At 51.9% G+C, this 18,732-nt stretch overlaps 1 protein-coding gene across 7 annotated transcripts in view; it reads right to left on the reverse strand.

The window, feature by feature from the left end:
• Positions 1–93: 93 nt before the first annotated feature.
• HERC2 (HECT and RLD domain containing E3 ubiquitin protein ligase 2) overlaps positions 94–18,732 on the reverse strand; it is a 176,406-nt gene continuing 157,767 nt past the window's right edge. For 5 of the 7 annotated variants that reach the window (XM_074363390.1, XM_074363393.1, XM_074363392.1 and 2 more), the window contains exons 80-93: positions 16,277–16,454; positions 15,490–15,651; positions 13,338–13,429; positions 12,984–13,123; positions 12,132–12,319; positions 11,444–11,641; positions 8,847–8,930; positions 5,156–5,297; positions 4,854–5,048; positions 4,099–4,211; positions 3,347–3,537; positions 2,391–2,496; positions 1,883–2,095; positions 94–745 (exon numbers count right to left, since the gene is read on the reverse strand). In XM_074363390.1, the coding sequence (XP_074219491.1) occupies positions 473–745; positions 1,883–2,095; positions 2,391–2,496; positions 3,347–3,537; positions 4,099–4,211; positions 4,854–5,048; positions 5,156–5,297; positions 8,847–8,930; positions 11,444–11,641; positions 12,132–12,319; positions 12,984–13,123; positions 13,338–13,429; positions 15,490–15,651; positions 16,277–16,454 (2,275 nt within the window). In that variant the 3' untranslated portion in view covers positions 94–472. Of the gene's footprint in view, positions 746–1,845; positions 2,096–2,390; positions 2,497–3,346; positions 3,538–4,098; positions 4,212–4,853; positions 5,049–5,155; positions 5,298–8,846; positions 8,931–11,443; positions 11,642–12,131; positions 12,320–12,983; positions 13,124–13,337; positions 13,430–15,489; positions 15,652–16,276; positions 16,455–18,732 lie in introns of those variants that run through there. The other 2 variants (XM_074363394.1, XM_074363395.1) reach the window with 2 other exon arrangements.

The raw sequence follows: 18,732 nt of genomic DNA on the forward strand, positions 1-18,732 counted from the left end.
GGTTTTGCTTCAAATAACCTCTGGTTGCATTCAAGTAATACTGATCATTTATGTTCAAAAAACTTTTTATAAACAAATTCCGAGTAAAATCAATTGAAATATTTATAATATGATTTAATTGTTACACAGTATTTCCAATGTACAATCAAGACAACGCACGACACTTAAAAGGAAGGAAAAAGACCTATTGCACCCACACGTAAAAAGGCTTTTTATTCATTTTTTGGGACGGACGCTGCAAGTCAGTATTTATAGAAACATTTACACACTGTAGTAAACACATAAGTCCTACGTGTAATGCAGCATTATGGGTGAGGAGACCCCTGCGGGTCTCCACGTGCGAGGCTGGCTTTCCCATCACTGTCTGAGGCGTCGGAGGACCGCCCTCCCTGGCACACCGGCCCCTGCACTGACTGCAGCGCGCTGCCTCCTCGCTCAGTCTCGTGTCTGTGATGGATGGCATCCCTCTGCCTCAGTGTCCTGTCAAATAATCCTGTGTCGAGTCTGAAGCGAAGGAATCCACGTCCTCGTTCTCCGAGTCATCACTGCTGTCGTCGGCGGCCGGCTCTCCCGTGAGGGCTATGCGAGCGTAATCGTCGGTGTCGATCGACTTGCAGAAGTGGATGGCGTATTTCAGCTTCTCCTCCAGCACCTGCTTGCAGGAATACCTGGGCAACTTCAACAAAAAGAAGCAGGTGTAGGACTCGGGAAGGAAGTGGTCAGGAGGGTTGTATTTATCCAATACCTGTTGATGAAAAGTGTGAAATAATCAGAGACGACGTCCAAGGGCAGGTAAATGTGCAATCTGTTGCATCATGTCCATTAGACTCTTGACTCTCATTTACATAAAGCATCATTATGTTTGGCTAAGAATAACAAAATGTCAGAAAACATAATCTAGCCAATTTTAGAAATAAAAAGGAGCAACTCATTAATTCCTGGGACACTTAGTAAAAAATAGCCACTGGTTACTGTGACAATTACTGTTTCCAAATCAATGCTGTGAAGAGGGTCAGATGGCTCCACCCAGCCCCGTCAACAAGACAGGACCCCAGACGGCTGGCACGGGGCCTGGAGCAGGGGGCTGCACGCAGGGCTTAGAGCTCACCCACGTGGGAAAGCTTTCCTTGAATCCATCAGCCTGCTTTTAACCACAACAGATTAAGATACTAGGAAGCCAACAAGAATTGTGGCTAAAACCCAGAAATTACCTACCTTTTAAGAGAAAAACTACACTTGCTCTCAAAGATCTCCCTGTGAGATGACTCCTTTTGTAACCCTGGCCAGACACCCCCAGGAAGGAGCTGGCCGGGAACCCCTTCAAGCGTGCAGGAGAGTGGACTCCCCACCCCATCTGCCCTGTGTGGGAGCCCCCCGCCCCCAGTGCTGCTACAGGAAAGTCAGCTGAGGGTCGGGGTGGGGAGGGCTCAGGTCATTTCACCCCAGGGCCACCAGGTAAACATAGCCTGTTTCTGACCATAGACCACAAAATCAGAACTCAAAGCTAAACTGTTCTCAATCTGATGAGCGCTGATTCTTCTCAATAGGCAGCATTACTTAGTGATTCGTCTAATTCAACCAGACAGTGAAACAAATGCTTTAAATGACGTGTGTTCAAAACCTAGAATACGCTGACATAATATAACAGAATACTCTGTCGGTGGCCAGATAAAGATTTTTTTTTAAAGTAGTGGTACCCAAGACCTGCAGTTATAAAATTTTGAGCTATCGAGTCAAAGAAGTTAAGTGTTTTCCATTTTTGTTTCCAGCCGGAAAGAAACCCAAGTGACAGGAGAGACCCGTGCATCTTCCCGTCTGCCGCAGGGCTGGGCTCGAGGGGCCTACCCCTCGGCTGAGCCCAAGGGACCAGCAGGAGCTGCACCTGGATGACAAAGTCTCTGCCCCGGAAGTCGGCGATGGTCCTGGGCAGCCTGGTGCGGCCCCACACGAAGCGAAGGAAGAGCGAGCGCTCCGTGTTGGAGAAGGACTCCATCACCTCCCAGAACCACTGGATCAGGGGCGCTGAAGGCTCCACGCCCTTGTACGTTGCCACCGACTTTAAAAGGTGCAGAGGGATGTCCGGGCTGCCGCACACCTGCAGAGGGACACCTTTCACGTCAGCACGGGGTCCAGCACTCCTCACTCCCACCAGGGCCTGTCTGGGGAGGGGCAGGTGGGGGGACAGGCCCCGCGCCCGCCCTGCGTGGGGCGGGGCGGTGATGGGGAGGCAGGGGACACTGGCTTTCCCAGCACGTCTTACTTCACTCAACAGGCACAAGCATCTCTCAGCCCTCCAAGCACATGATTTAACTGAGAGGTTAACTAGCGGCCCTGATTCATCACCACCAAACGGGCAGTTCCAGGGCGGCAGCCCACAGGGGTCGGCGTACCATCGTCTCCAACTCGTATCCAGTGAACAGAGAAAGAAGGGGGACCGGCACGACTCGGGCCATCCCCTCTCGAACAGCAGCCACCTGCTCGTCAAATTCATGGAGTCTGAAAGAAAACACTTTGCATTTCTATCTTTGGTGAGGGTGACCTAGTTCTCCTCATGCCAAGCCTCACCACGCAGACCAGCAGGGGGGTCTGCTTTACAGATGCGGCGTCCCAGAGCTGCTCACAGACAGAGCTCAGCAGACTGGCACACAGAAGAGAGCCTCAAACTAGCCACAGCTGTCCAAGTTCAAGACACAGTTCTCAGCCTTCTCTCCTTCCCAAGAAGGAGCCAGAATTAGACACACAGAGAGCCAGGCTCCATGATGGCTGCAGTGAGAACCCCATGAAAGCAGATGCTGTGTCCAGGGCCCTTGTGACTGGCGAGTCAGAGCACCAGCCGGAAACGGGCACAGGCCGACTGCCAGGACCGCCCTCAGCCAGAGCTCAGCAAGCCAAGCCCATCCGACGCGGGGCCTCATCCTGACACCCGGCCAGGTGCTTCTGGAGGACAAGGCCCCCAGGACCACGCTGAGCGGACGGGGGACGTGGGGGCAGAGATCACAGGGGGCGCGGCTGGCCTGCCACGCAGCGTCCACACCTGAATGCTGGCCTGAAGGGCGGAGATGACCCAGCCATGACCCTGCCCCAGCAGAGGCGCCACGCAAAGGCCCTGTGACCGCCACTGGGACAGTCCCCCAACAGGGGAAGTCTGTCACCTTGGTATTCTAGTCAGAGCCCAGAACTTCAGCGAGAATCACAAGTACTCTGATGCTGATCACGAAGGAAGCAATTTTGGAAGCCAAGACCATTAAATTTGACTCGTGAGAAAAAGCAGCCACCAAAGCAAGCCATTTCCTGCTCTTCCTGCTGTTTACTGAGTGGACACCTGGGAGAGCAGACGGCCACGCACCTGTAGTTTATGGCGAGCCGGACGTACTCTGCGCGGTTGTCCAGGGTGATGTGTGTGTACTTGGAGCTCAGCTGGATGTCCTGGCCGCTGGCGCTCGGCACTGTGAAGGGCAGGCTCATGGCCTCAAACTCGTCCGAGGTGGCTTCGTTGTCACGGATGTACATAAGCCCGGGGATGAAATCTTTATCGACCTTTCAAGGGGGGAAGGCGGTCTGTGTGCTGAGTCAGGGTTGTCCCCGCACCCCAAGCTCCCGATGGGCAGCCACGCGGGGCCTCGGTCTGCCCGGGGTGCACAGCAAGGCTGCAAGTGCATGTGCCGGGAAATAAGAGAGGAGCGCGGGGGGGGAAGCCCTGCATCCCAGAAGTAACGAGGAGTCCTTAAAACCATCCGCTGACAGAGCAACAGGCACTGGTCGGAGGCGAGTCCTGCCTGCACTCATGGCCCGAGCTGCCCGCCAGCTGCCCCTCAGATGCCCATGGGGAAGACAGCGAGCTTTCTTATCTCGCGAGACTGCATTAGTGGCACATAAAGCAGGTGGTCTACCAAGTTCTAGAAGCAGACTGGCCTTGTGTCCACACCCCCTCTCTCCTACTGGATGGCAGCCCACAGCCAGCAGCCTGACCACCCGTGAGGAAGTCGGGGCCTCAGAACAGGCTGTACCTCCTACCCAGACCCCTGGGTACCCCCACCACGCTCCGTGCTGGGCACACAAGGTGTCACATTTCCCGCCTCCCTCTGCTCCGGAGGGTACCTCGCTGAGGTCTGCAATGGTGAGGCTCATCCCAGCCAGCTGCTTCCACACAGGCTCGGCAAGGTTCAGGCTCAGGGGACTGCCCGTCCGGATGGCGATGCCCAGCAACACACCTGCTCATTCAAAGCACAAGAGACAGGAGACACTTGGAACCAGTGATTAAACCTCTTGTTCATCAACAACACAGTGGAGACCAGCTCTTCGCTGGGGCCTCAGTGCCCTCAGACCAACACTACCCAAATTCACAGGGACTTAAGTCTGTCCTTAAAACCTTCTGTCCCACTCCAAATCCATCGCTGCTTTCTGTTCCCATGGGCCAGGTCTGTTAACTCCTCTGCTCCTTCCACACACTGGCCAACCCACGTTCCTTTGATGGCAGAGCAAACATCTGGACCTTCCCAAGGAAGGTGGGTGCAGGGCCTGGGGAGGTGCAGGCAGTGCCAGGAGTGATGGGCACAGACTCGTGGAACATAGGGGAGGGGCTGGCCAAATACCAAGACCCCAAAGATCTGCTCCCAAGTTTCAGGTCCATTTAAGATGCAGGAACATGGTATCTCAGATCCTCCGAGTGTCAAAGGCACCTTCCGGTCCTCAGCACACAGCTGCTAACAGTCCAAATCTACACGATTCTGCAGCTACACACTAAAAAAGCTAAAAGCAGATATTTCAAATATCCCCCACCTCCCTCACCCCCATTAAGCTAACAGTGGAGACACAGCCCCAGGACTGCGGCTGGGCACCCACGCGAGGCCCACCCAGGAAGCGGAACATGTTGGTGTGCACGGGCGCCCTGGCGGCTGGGCTGAACAGGTAGCAGTCACGGTTGGCCCCCGACTCGTCCCTGCCGTTGGGCGTCACAATCAGAAGCGGGGTGAGTCCGTTCTGCAGCTCCTCACAGATCTCGGCGATGGACTCACTGTAGCCCCCACCACAGTCATCCACAGATTCACCTAGGGGGAAGGAGGGTCAGCAGCTCGCCGTCACTGCACCAGAGTGCCGTGCGGTGCCCCCCCCCCCATTCTCCTCGCACTGCCCCTCAGCACCCGCAAGCTCTCACCCACAAACTTGACCTTCCAGACGCGATGCGGGAGGAGGAGGCTGTCGGGACTGAACGAGCTCATCTTAGCGCACATCTGCCCGAAGACAGACTTGGTCCCGTCTGGGCCTGCGAGGCCGCCCTTACTCCTTGAACGCTTGACCTGGAGAGAGAGAGAGAAGATACAGAACAGGGGCCACAGCGGAAAAGAACGCAGGCGCCGTCTCCAGCAGCTGAGCAGCCCTGGGGTGCCTGCAGCCAACCCGGGCCCCTTGGCTGCTTGCCCCTCCAATTACCCTCACGTGTCCTGACCTGGTCACAGGGGACAGGAGCAGGGAGCTTGGGGTTGTACCCACTGACAAGCAGCAGCACTCAGATGTCTGGCATCACCCAGATAACCTCAGGCCACTGTGAGCACCCAGCAAACCCAAGGACGATCCCCTGAGCAGGCCTGTGCACGCGTGGAGGGCTGCTGGGCCAAGCCGCACCTCACTCCTCCTCCCAGGAATGACTCCCATCCTCGCCTCCTCACCCACCCCTGCTGAGGACCCCAAACACCGGCCTGGAGCTCCTCTCCCTCCCTCCCTCAACCAGACTGCCTGCCTGCTGGACAGCTGTGTCCAGGGGGTAAGGGCCGGTGTAGCACGTCAGGTCGGGTGGTGGCTGAGCAAACACACCCTCTGGAAATCACAGACCACGGGGAGGGCCGGGGCCCTCTGGGTGGGCAGTAACCGCAACCTGGTGAAGCCTTACACTTTGGGACCTTAACCACGGTCTCTAGGAAGAGGAGGCCAGGAGTCCTGAAGTGCCCTCCCCAGTAGCCCCCCAGCACTGGGAGGGTCAGCCAAGCGGCTGAGACCAAACCCAGATGTGCTCCCTGGGCCAGAACAGAACATTCCTTCTCCCCTCCTTTCCTCACCAGCTCGGATGCTGCTCAGCCTTTGGGGTCACTGTGTCTCCCCCAAGTACCATCACTTTTCCCACCTGTATTTCTCATTGTAAGCTAAGATTTCCCAACAAACCAGGCCGACAGCCCTCAAGCCCTCATTCAGTGTGGACTCAGGAAGCCGCAGCTTGAAGCCTAGGCTGTGTTTCCGAATCACACAGGAGGGGAGGGATGAAGGAAAAAAAATTAAAAAATCATCATCAGGGAAGCTCTGTCTGAAATGTGAAGTTAAGGGAAAAACGATCGCGAGAAGGTACTTTCGTGCCGACTCTTCTGGCTAAAATCTGACCATCCTTAACTTCCCTTAACTTCTTCCTGAGTGAGTTCTAGCTTCAGTTTAACACCTGATTCTCCTCACTGCAGTAAAGTATCATTCTGAAGACTAAGAACATAAGAACAATGGGAACAATAGTAATAGCTGCCTGGGGAGTGAGTTTCCCGCACTCCACACATCCAACTGCACGTTCTCAAATGCTGTTTCATTTCACCTTGAGGCAGTTTCCTAAGGTGCAAAATACCTCGGGAAGAGTGAGTCACAGAAAGGAGAAGGGACATGTCCCCACGTGAGGGATAAGACTCAGACCCACTTCTCACTCAGAACGACCCTTCACCTCCATTTATGGTGCCATTTAACACAGACTGGTGCTCTTGGCTGCGATGAAGGAACGTGCCTGTGTGACCACAGCCGGGACACTGCAAGGACAGGAGCCCGTGTACCTGATGGTGGCCACCTCTAGACAGTAAGAACATAGGTGGTTTTCACTGTATTTAATCTGAATTGTCTAAAATTTCAGAAACGAGCATGCATTATCTATAATACATATAAGGTTTTTTAAGTCCGCTGAGTTTCAGATCCTGTTCTAAAACTAAGTCAAGTTCAAACAAAGAAAAACCCCCCAACAACGTGGGCCACTTTTAGTGTCTCTAGAGCACTGTCCACAGACGGCAGGAGAATGTCTCCGACGGCGGCCCCACAAGAGGAGACTGGAGGCCGGGGATGGACCGGGAGGAGGCCGCCTACACCAACCACCTTTCCAGGTCACTGCTGGTGTCTGGTTCAACCTGGATTCATGGAGTGCCCCCCTCCCCCATCCTCCGTTTATTTCCATCTTTGTGGAGATCGTCCTAACTTCAAGAGCGGGGCATGAAACTCTGAACAAAGGAAACCTGGCGCTGGCACCCGGAGAGGCCCCTCCAACGTCAACTCGCATCGCACGCTGCGTTGAAGGTTGTTTGTATGCCTTCAAACAATGCCTGATATAAATTTGTTTGTCCTCTACTGTTCTGTTCTTTCAAGCCCACACTGAACATCAGCATGACTCCAGGCACTGTGCTGGACACGTCAAGATGAGATGGAAAGAGGCATCAGCACACAGTGACTGAGAACAGTGCCTGTGCAGTTTCCAGGTCACCCCGGTCCCCGGATGCCCAAGGCCGCCGGGCTCGCACACCCACGTAGGGCCACTGGCCCCCCAAGGCAGGCTTACCATCCAGGAATGCCCAACTGTCTGAACCAGATGGCTTTCCTCACTTAGGAACTTGAGTACTTAAGATCTCATAATGTAGAGAAAACCAGTATGACCCCCAAGGTGGGAGGAATAAAGGCTTTTTTATGAACCTAATTAAACAGCCCATTTGTTTGTGGACGGGGCTGACTGACCTCCGGCTTCACATTTAACACTATGACGTGGGTGAAGAAACCACTTCCATCAGTGTGGTCACATGTTATCCAACAAAGGACAAGAGACTGATGTCTTCGTTAAAAATGCCCCCAAGAACAACTCTGGAAAATTTCTATCACATCACCAACAGCAGTGTAAAAATCACGTGTTTAGTATTAAAGTTCGGGAACAAAGCCTTTGTTCTTCGTGGCTCTGTTTCTCTTCCCGGAGGTGGGGCCAGTTTCTTTGGTGAGGTAAATGTCAAGTGCACACAATGTCATCATCAGGGCTAGAGTTCCTCTTGTTTTAATTCTGTTGACTCTCAGCTTGTCTACACTTGGCAGCAGTATACATTCAGAGATGGTCCACTTTTCGTTTCTTTCATTACTACCCTGAGACAGCACCAGTATGAGTGATTCTGGCCTATTAAGTTAGCAAGGTAAGCCACCCGAGCCGGGGGCGCTGTGAGGCTGGCGGGTGCAGGGACAGCCCCCACCTACAATTCAATGCAGGCGTCGAAGGCTCTGACCTGCACTGCATCCCAGAACTTAACCCAAGGAGGTGACTGAGGACACACTGAGCTGGAGCCACACATACTGGTCCTTCCATATCCCAGAAAAGCAGGCATGGCCTTCCAACTCCAGCAGAGAATCAGCAAAGGCAGCTGGTAAACATAAACAATCCCACAGCCCCACTGCACGGGACAGAGGGGTGCTTGTAATGCGTTAAGGGGAACAGACAGGAAGTTACAGAGGAGAGCTCTCCAGTTGAGGTTATCACACCCACACACACACACCCCCTGCCCCCCACCCCAGATGTTAGCAGCGGTCCTCACTATGTGGTAGAAATACGGGTCATTTTTACTTTTCCCTCTTTGCTCATCTGGATTTGTGCTTCCAGGTTATCTGAAATAAGTCGTCTTTCTGTTAAAAACAACTTAACACTCCCACCTGGCAGCCTCGGCACCACAGGACACCCACACACACGGCACCTTGCTCTGTAAGGCAAGGGCATGAGAGGAGGTTTGCTGTGAGTGCTCCCCCCTGGCTGTAGGGACAGGACTCACAACCACAAAACCATCACGCCTAAGAACAGAGACTGTTACCTGAATCCGGTTCAACTCCACCACGGGGCCGTGCTGGCGATCCCGCACCATGGTCGCTTGTACTACTTTCCGGAAAGCCGCCTCCTAAAACACGACAGACAAGACAAAATTTGGAATGTGATATAGAAAGTCTTACCCATAGATAATTCACATTCACATCATATTTTGGTTTAAAATCTATTGTGAAAAATTGTATTTTCTCAAGAACAAGAACCCCTTTGCAAGTGGTGAGGTGGCCCAGGAAGCAGCCTGGCACCGGCACCGGCACCCAGGCCCACGCAGAGGCTCAGCGGCCGGCGGGGCCAGTGCTTGGAGGCAGCTGATCGCCTGGAGGCAGGAGGCCCAGCACTGGACACAGAGGGAGGAGGGCCCGGGCCCAGGGAGCACCTACTCTGACTCGGGTCTTAGGCGAGGCTCTGAGGGCTGACTAGAAAACCAAGGCTTCCCAGCCAAACTGCAAGTCTGTTAGTGGCAGGATGGAGGCACTGATGTCAGTACTGCTGTCCCGACAGAGGTACCAGCCACAAAGCAGCAGCAGGGCCGGGGAGCCTTGGGGAGAGGGTCAGGGCTGGGGTGGGGTCGGGAGAACAGTGGGGGAGGGAGCGTGTCAGCACCACGCACTGAAAGGAACCTGCAACACCCACGGTGAAGACGGCAAAGAAAAGGAGCAGGTCCCAGAGTCACCCAGGGAGAGGCAGGCCGGCTGTGCCCACATGGACCCAGGTGCGGGGAGCATGTGGTCGTGTGTGCGTGAGGAGAGGAGACCCCAGAGACACTCAATGGAGGCAGAATGGGTGGGAGCCCCAGGGCCTTGCCAAGTGGATGACTGTGCCCTCCTCTGGAGACAGGGTGGCTGGAGGGGAGGTAGAGGGCAGGGCACAGGGGACCCACTGCAGGGCCTGAACACCAGTTCCGGGTCAGAGCCTGAGACTGCCAAGCCCTGAAGGCAGGAAGGGCAGGGGTGCTCCTGTCAACACAGGGGGACCTGCAGATGGCCCCCCAGCACAAAGGGGCCTGCAGAGGTGGGCTCATCCCCACACACTCCTGCACACCTGTAGCTCCTCCCGCCTTCCACCTACCTGACCTCTGCTCTCCCCACTGCCCAGCCCCCAGCTAAGCTAGTGCCCCCTGCACTGGGCATGCGGCCCCTTCCCCCTGGAGCACCCCCAGCCCTCCTATGGTTCTCTCTCTTCTGGGCTCTGAAGCACATGCTGGTAATGACTCTGCACCGTCACCAGCAGAGGCGATCCTTTCCCACCAGGACCAGAAGAGAGGCCGACACCCCCGCTGCGGAGGGCGCCCCGCCCCCACCGCACAGCCCGCGAGACACTCACACAGTCAATGTGGGACATGGGCTGCCTCTCGCTCTGGTTTCTCCCTACCAGGAGGGGGTTTTCCCTTTTCATTCCTTGTCTTATCATCACCTTCACTTTGAGCGATTAAAAGAGATGGTGAAAGTAATCAAACCTGTCACTTTTTATTATTGAAAAATAGTTGAAGTTAAGTTTCACATCCATTTTACTTGGCCACAATTTTTTCCTGCTCATCATCAGAGACCTTACCGTTACCGCAACCTCATCACTGTCTACACACCTGCCTCTGAGCCACGCACAGACATAAAAAGTGTGCCCCTGGCTCCTTCCACTAGGTGTGTAGGATATAAAGCCAATCCTGAAAAAAAATCTATTTGGACAGTACTCCAAAACATCTAAATTTTATTAAGAATAGGCTGTAATTGTACGTTCATATATGACTGGAGTACTGTGCTGTACACCAGAAACTGACACAACATTGTATACTGACTATACCTCAATAAGAAAAATTAAAAAAAAAAAACAGGCCATAATCTTGGACCCTTCAGGATCAAGATCCCTCACTCTGACCTCTATGACTTTTCTCTACACAAACACCCCATCATAATCACACAATGACTGAGCCACTTCCAGAACATCCTGTCAAGCTGCTGGCCAGAAACTTGATGCTTTCCAATAATGGGACACCTCCTACTCCAAAATCAGGTACTCCGTTTCTAGAAAGTTCAAATTATTACAAACATCAATGGGTCAAAAATTTTCTGGTGACTTTTAGAAGCCCTCATTCGTGGTCCTTTTCAGAGCCCGCAGGAATTTCTAACATATCCTGGTACAGAACCGCTATCTAAGCAGTCCGTCACCTCCGGGCCCCTCTGCTGGGTATCCCTGGGGAAGAAATCCTCTCATTATGTTTCCCCCTTGCTGCCAGTGGGGACTTGCCATAAAGTCTCAAGGCCAGGCCAGCAGAGAACACTGCAAGAATGGAGGCTTAGTTTTGCAAACCTTGCGTCTCCCCTTCTGGGAGGAGGAAGACAGAGATTACAGGGGGACATGCAGTACCACGCTATTCATTTTTTTATATAAGCTCCAAAAGGAGGAGCTTTTTGACTGTTTGTCACCAGTGCATTCTAAGTACCCAGAACAGAGCCTGGCACAAAGCAGGTGCTCAATGACCATTTGCCAAATGAGCTGTATTCAGTATATTCCTAGTTTAGGGATTTCTGTTGGATTACAATGTACCGACGATACCAGTGTCGCCTATGGTAAAACCTGTGACCGGAGTACCTTTCCCTGGGAAATCAGAATTCCTCGTAGAGCGTCAAACCCCACGGAAGGCCCGAGTCCGGCTTCATCGAGTGCACCCTCCAGGTCGAACATGGGGATGCAGGGGCAGAAAAGCTCCGAGATGTGGTGCAGCAGCAGCAGGCGGTTCCGCAGGGCGATGATGGGGATCTCCTGCAGGTGGTTGTACTCCATGGGGACCTAAAACAGACGCCAAGGGCACAGGTGAGCCGCCGTCCAAGGGGCGGACTTGAAAATACTGCTTTTGAAAACAGAGAAGCAGTGTGACTTCTGACTTTGGTTTGAAAAATCTTGTTTTAGAATAATATTCTGGCCGTTTGCCAGGGCCAAGAAACATAAACTGAGGAGAATGCTAAAAAAATACTGGCTTATAGAAATATATTTACTAAGGAAAATGTGCAGCCTGTACTATCAGAATAGTTCTGTGTAGTTAAGATTTTGAATACAGGTGACACACTGACACACAGGATGATGGTTGGTACAAATATTAATTCTAATACTCTGTGTTCTTACCATGATTAACCTCAACTACTTTCAATGGAATACCTCTGTAAATATGTAAGTGAAAATGAAGTGTGCGTGCACTTGTACATGTGTAATTCAATACACAGATGGGAACTCTGGCACCACCTGCACGCCTTCTAGCCCAGGGGGCCCAGCCAGTGCTGACCTGTGCAGGGAGCTTCCCGGCGCTGGCAGGCTTGCTGGTTGACCAGGCGAGAGTGTGTGCTGAGCCACAGGCCACACGGTTGACCTTCTTACCCTGAAGGGCAGCCACCAACCGAGGCCTCTGGATGGCGTTCGTTGTCCCATCTCCCAGTTGTCCCTCATCATTGTCGCCCCACGTATAAACTTCACCTAACACAGTAAATTCAGAACAAGGACTTGGATACTAGGAACAACGAATGCACAGCCTCCACCGCCTTCCTCTGCATACAGTCCTCACTCCCACTGGGAGTTGGCGTCATCTGTGCCAGAAAGCAAGGAAGCACTCAAGGAATGATGGGGACACTTTAGGAGCTTAAGCAGTCGAACGGGGTGCAGTGTGTGAGTATCAAGGTTAAGTACGAGCAAGAGCTTAACCACAACTCATTGAATTAGGAAACCATGAGTCCAGCACAGATGAAAATAGAAAAATTTAAATATTTGATGAGAATAAATAAAATGTTCAATGAAAAAGGAACAGTTACATAGTTTCAAATATCCTCCCAAATCCTCATTAGTTACTTATGGTGGGAGCCCTCCTGGAATCCAGGTTCTCAGAAATCAGCTAAGGGCCAACCTTGTAAGCGGGCCCTTCTAAAACCAGCCGTATGAGGCCTGCTGTTTGCTCGTCTCTGCACAGCCATGAAACACACCATGTTCACAGGCATTAGTACAGGGGCTGAAGAACCACAGGTGTATTTTCAGAACACAGTATAACTGCTCCTCACTCCCGCACCGACCTCAGAGCTCTGCGCATCACCCCTGAGTGGACTCAGGTCTAAGGCCGTTCAAATTACAATGCTGGCCTCCCACCTACCGTCCTCGGTGCAGCACACACAGTGCAGGGAGCCGGTGGCAATGGCAATGACCTTCTTTCCCTGCAGTCCTTGGACCTGCCGAGGTCTTCGAACATGGTCGTCGGACCCGTGGCCCAGCCTGTGGTAATCACCTTTGCCCCTGAACACAAGGAAACGTGGGACACCCCACATCTAGGCAAGGCCATCCGACTTAGCACCCTGCCCCGCCCTCCTGGTGCAGGCACTGGGCTGCAGGACACAAATCACAGCCTCCTGCATGAGTGACATTTCAAGTTACTACAAAAGGACGGTTAATGTAACTTCAAATGAACAGTCTGATTTTGGTGGGATTAAACGAATAGTCTCTTTCCTACCAAGTATAAACAGTGCCAGATTTGGTCAGGGCGACAGAAAACTGGGATCCACATTCCACTTTAACCACTCCAAGGCCCGTCAGAGAGTCGATCTAGAAGGGAAAAGGCTCAATCAGACTGATTCAATCAAGGCTGTTGCTGACTCCTGCGCCCAAAGAAGGACTGAACTAAATCTACTCTGAACACCCTCACTCCTGTGTCAAACGTTAACTACAACTTCTCCACTTAACCAGGCGCTCTCAGAAGGAGCAGGAACACCTGGCTGTGAGGGCACGCCTGCTGCAGATGGCCATGTGCCCACTCCGCTGCCCACAAGTGTCAACACGCATCCCTGGAAATGGACACACCAGGGCTGAAAGTCTGCAATCGTTTTCCCCAGAATTCAGTCTCCCAACACCGTATCTCTTCGTGATGTGGTGGCCCCGTTCTCCAGCAAGCCTGCACTTGGCATCTGCCCTCCAGCCCTCTCAGAGGGAGCAGCAGGTACCGGGGAGAAGGATGGCCAAGAGGACTGTGATTCTGGCCTAGAGACACTCCCTACCCTTCTTCCCAGGTTAATTCAATTAAACATGTCATTGGTCAAGCCAGTGCTAGAAGCCATCTGCAGCCCTGCATGCTCGGGGGCGAAATCCTTCACAGCCAGCACCCAAGGGGTCCCGCTTGGCTCACTCACCCACTTAGTATCTCTTCCCACCTAGCAAACTGCATCCTTATTACCTGTAACTGTTTCTAGACTTAAGTGCTCACATTTAATTTTAAATGTAAGTGAATTATCACCTAATTCTCTTAATTCGTTTTCTCCTTGTATTTATATCATCACAGTGATACCAATAATGGCCTCCATCCCTACCAGCCCCCAGTGCCTGACAGTACAATCCTGGAAGGTGCAAAGCCTTTGTCTAAAGCCTTCTTAGTATAAGAAGGCCCACAACAATTTTTCCAGACACGTGGAAACCCTAAGTAACCTGTAATGTGGGTAAAATACCATCCACTCTAAGGGAAAGCAGCAAGCGGTAGTAAGGATAAGGAGGCAGCCCCAAGCCCAGCCTTTGCAGGAGCAGCTGGCAAGGAGGCCCAGAAGAAGCGGGGTATCTCCTTGTAGCTGCAGCCCCAGGGCCCAGGTGCCTCCAAGTGACATCATCTTCACCAGGCTCTGGCTCCCGCCAGCGGCCACCAATACCACTCCCCATGGTGACGGAAGCATGCTGTGTCCACATTGCCCACCCCGGACGCCAGCAGCATTTGCCGCACCTGGGCACATGAAATGTGGGCAGGACAAGTGAGGGGGTGAACTGTAATTTTACTTACTCTTAACTGATTTAGGTTTAAACTAGTTACGTGTGGCCAGCAGCTGCTGCCCTAGGCAGCACAGCTGTGGGAGGAACAGTTAGGCAGTCCCAGCTCGAGCTCCGGGTCTGAGGGGGCCTCTGGCGGCTGCCCCCGGCCTGGGGGGGCTACCTGTGCACTGCACGGGCCTCAGTTCCACAGGGCAGTCTCAGGGCCCTGAAGAGAGAATGTCATGCGGAGATGCCTTCTAGTTTCCTCGCACAGCACCTCCGCTCCCAAGGCCGCAGCAAATCACCCAGATGAATGGCCTGGTCACGTTCTCGACCTGCAGGCCGCTAAGCAGTCAGCAAGGGACCTAAATACACCAGTGAACCTACCCTCTGCCACCAGCCATTCACAAAGGCAAAGCACAGTCATGATCACGTCAGTAAACTGCCCAGAGCCGCTCAACTCGAGTGGAGCAAAGCGGCCTGGCCCCCACCCCAGGCCTGCGGCCCCTTCTCCTGGCAGCTCCCAGGATGCCCATCTAACAGGCTCGGGCTGAGCTGGACGCAGCCTCTCGGCACCTGCTAGCCCAGCGCACGGCTGCAGACCTCTGTCAACCGCAGAGGGGGAAGGATTTGTGCTCCTTCCCTCCAGCAGGTCCACACACTAAACCACCAAAGCACCAACAGCACCTAAAACCTCTCTGCACCTCTGGGCCTTTCACTCCCTTTGCAGCCAAGTACCCATTATATTTTCTGCAGAGATGTTAAAGATGAAGGGAGGCCACTCCTGAGAGGCACGCAGAGTGGGCGGGGCACGAGCACTGGGGACAGAGCCTGTGAACAGCCTGAGCCCCGAGAGACCCCACACCCCAGGGCACCTTCATGGGCACTTTGCAGCCATCGCTGCCTCCTCTGCCCAGCTTGCCGTAGTCCCCGTCCCCCCAGGACCAGACAGTGTCATCATCGGTGAGGCAGAGGGTCTGGGCATCTCCGCTGCCACAGGCGACGTCAACCACGCGGTGCCCCTGTAGCGCCTCCACCTGCAGGGAAAAGAGACGCTGAGGTTATCTCACCACCACAGAAAGGAGGCTCTCCCCAGGGGAGGCAGCAGCGCGGGGGACTTGTGTGTTGGGGAGGGGTGCCTGGTTTAGATCTTTACAAAGAACAGGTAATCTTAACAATTCTGTAAGACAATACAGAAAACGTCCTCAACTATTTAAACTACAAGCATCTCAGATGTAGGAGGCAGGTCTCAGTGTCCTGTGTCCGTCTGCCACACTAGGAAGGCTGTCCTCTCATTCCGCTGCCTCACCCAACACACAGCGGGCCTTCAGAAGACAAAGCATCTGGCCAGACACCAAGTAAGATTTGCCAGTGTAGATGAAAGAGTATCTCAAATGCTATCCTGTTTAAATGATCACTGAATACATACAGAGATGGTTTCTATTCCCTCAAAAACAAAACTTAACTCTGAAATTAAAGGAATCTGGAACAGTTGTGCTGTACACCAGAAACTGACACAACACTGTAAACTGACTATACCTCAATTAATAAAAAAAAAAAAAAAAAAAAGAATCTGGAACAGGAAATACTTTTGACCTTTAGAAAGAATAATGCCCACGGCAAGCTGCCCCTCCCGGCCCCCCAAGCACAGCTCCTTCTCACCAGCTTTGGCTTTAACTGGTCCTCACTGTCGCTGTGGCCCAGGCGGCCGTACCGGCCTTTGCCCCACGTGTAGAGGTCCCCGGCTGCGGTGACACAGGCACTGTGGGCTCCACCGGCAGCAACATCCACCACCTCAATTCCTCTCAGGGACTCAATGACACGAGGACGGTCACACGGACTGCAGAAAAGGTCACCAAGTATAAGTGAAACAGTTTACTTTTGTAATATCTTAAAATTATTCAATGTCAGGCTTCTGGCTCTGCTGCCCACTTACTCACTGCACACTTCTCGGCCTACAGCCCTCAAGTCAGCTGTCAAAGCAATCAACAAGCAGCATTCAGGCCTGGATTTGAAATCACATCACTCCCTGTCTCCTTTTATCCAAGCTGCCCTAATGCCAGAGAGGAAGTGTTCTGTCTGAATCAGGGGCTGGAGACTTCAGGTAGGCTGAGTCCGGCCTGGGAAAGGCCAGTGAGCTGAGAATGGGTTTTAACATTTTTAAAGGGTTGTCAAAGAAACTCATGAAAGCAGCATATACAACAGACTGCATGCGGCTGGCCTAAAATATTTATTATTGTCTGGCCTTTTACAGAAACAGGTTGTCCATACTTGCTATAAATCAACATTTCATTTAAGGAGTTTTACTGTATATAATGTGGCAAGCACTGACAACAAACTTTTCTTATGATTGAGTTTTGAAAGCTCTTTTTAATGACTTTGGATATAAGACTGTCGTCAGATACACGATGGCAAATACGCTTTCCCAATCTGCAGTGTGTCCTTTCCACCTCTTAACAGTGCCTTTTATAAAGTCCATTTTGTCCTGTTTTTCTTTACTGGAACATGCTTTCCAAGTTTTATCTAAAAATCTTTGACCTAAGGTCACAAAAGTTTTCTCTTGTGTTTTCTTCTAGAGGTTTTTAGTTTTAGGTTTTAGATCTATGACTATGAGTCATTTTGAATTACTTTTGGACATGGTGCAAGATAAGAACTCAATCCTTATATATCCTTCAGATATATGCCCAGAAGTGAGGTGGCTGGATCATGTGATAAGTCAATTTAAAAGTTTTTGAGCACACTCCATAGGGGCTACACCAATTTCCATTCCCACCAACAGTGTAGGAGGGCTCCCTCCTCTCCACAGCCTCACAAGGTGTGAGGTGGTATCTCACTGGGGTTTTGATTTGCATTTTCCTGATGATTAGTGATCTTGAGGACTTTTCATGTGTCTGGTGGCCATTTGTGTGTCTTCTTTGGAAAAATGCCTATTCAGGTCCTTTGTCCATTTGTTAACTGGGTTATTTGGTTTTTCTTTGCTATTAATTTGTATGAGTTTCTTATATATTTTGCAGAATAACAACCTCTGATCATTTACATAATTTGCAAATATCTTCTCTCATTCCCTAGGCTCTCCGCTCATTTTGTTGACTGCCTCCTTTGCTGTGCAGAAGTCTTTAGTTTGATGGAGTCCCGTCTGCTTATTTCTTCTTTTGTTGCTTGTGCTTTTTCCTGGTTTTCTTCTAGGAGTTTTATGGTTTTGAGTTTTACAGTTAAGTCTTTTAATCTATTCTGAGTTAAATTTTGAGAGTGGTGTTAAGACAGGGGTCCAACTTCATTCTTTTGCGTTTGAATATCCAACTTTCCCAACACTACTGAAGAAACACAGGCCTGATAAGCTCTGTCTGGGTGAAGAAGACTGCCAAGTTTATCTTACTGTGTGCTTGATATGTTTGTTTCCACAAAAATATTCTTGAGCTTTGATCTCTACAACATGGTTAAGCTACTTGTAAACAGTTTAATCCTTTCAAGTCTTGCTCTTTAGCTTCGTTGGTGTGATCCCAGCAACAGTTAGCCTACGGTTCATTCCCCCCACTTCTGCATAGCACCGTTCTCAGTCCTCTCCTCAGTGCCCTGGGACTTACGAGGGCTGGGGAGCAGGCGCTCCCCTCTGCTCTCTGTGAGCTCCTAGCCCTTCGGTGGTTTGTTTTTTGGCCTCTCAAATAGCCTCCTCACACACGCGGCTGTCAGTGCTCACCCCTGTAGATCACTGGATGCACTTTACTGCCTATTATCCAATGTCTTTGGGGCTGCTGTTCATTCTGTCTGACGCTTTAGTTATTTCAAACACCAAGGTCCCTGTCATTCCAACTTGGCAGGTGGTTCCAATCACCTTTTAAAAACTGGTGGGTTTGATTGCTTTTTTAAAAAAACTAAGTCAACCTGTGTGTCCGTTTCCCCTCACTCCTGCCATTCCCTCTGCTCCGCTGTATTTAAAGCTTTACCGTCCTCATGTAACAAAATGCCTGCTGTGATGCAGTGGGTGACTCAGGGGACGTGGGGAAACAGGACAAAATGAAGCGAAGCAAACTTAGTGCTCAGAAACCAAAACTCAGAACTGATTTCCCCTCAACAGAGGGGTCACGTAGGCAAGCCCAGACACTGCCGCATGAACTTAA

This window comes from Camelus bactrianus, chromosome 5 (genome assembly GCF_048773025.1).
Source record: "Camelus bactrianus isolate YW-2024 breed Bactrian camel chromosome 5, ASM4877302v1, whole genome shotgun sequence".
Taxonomy (NCBI): Eukaryota; Metazoa; Chordata; class Mammalia; order Artiodactyla; family Camelidae; genus Camelus; species Camelus bactrianus.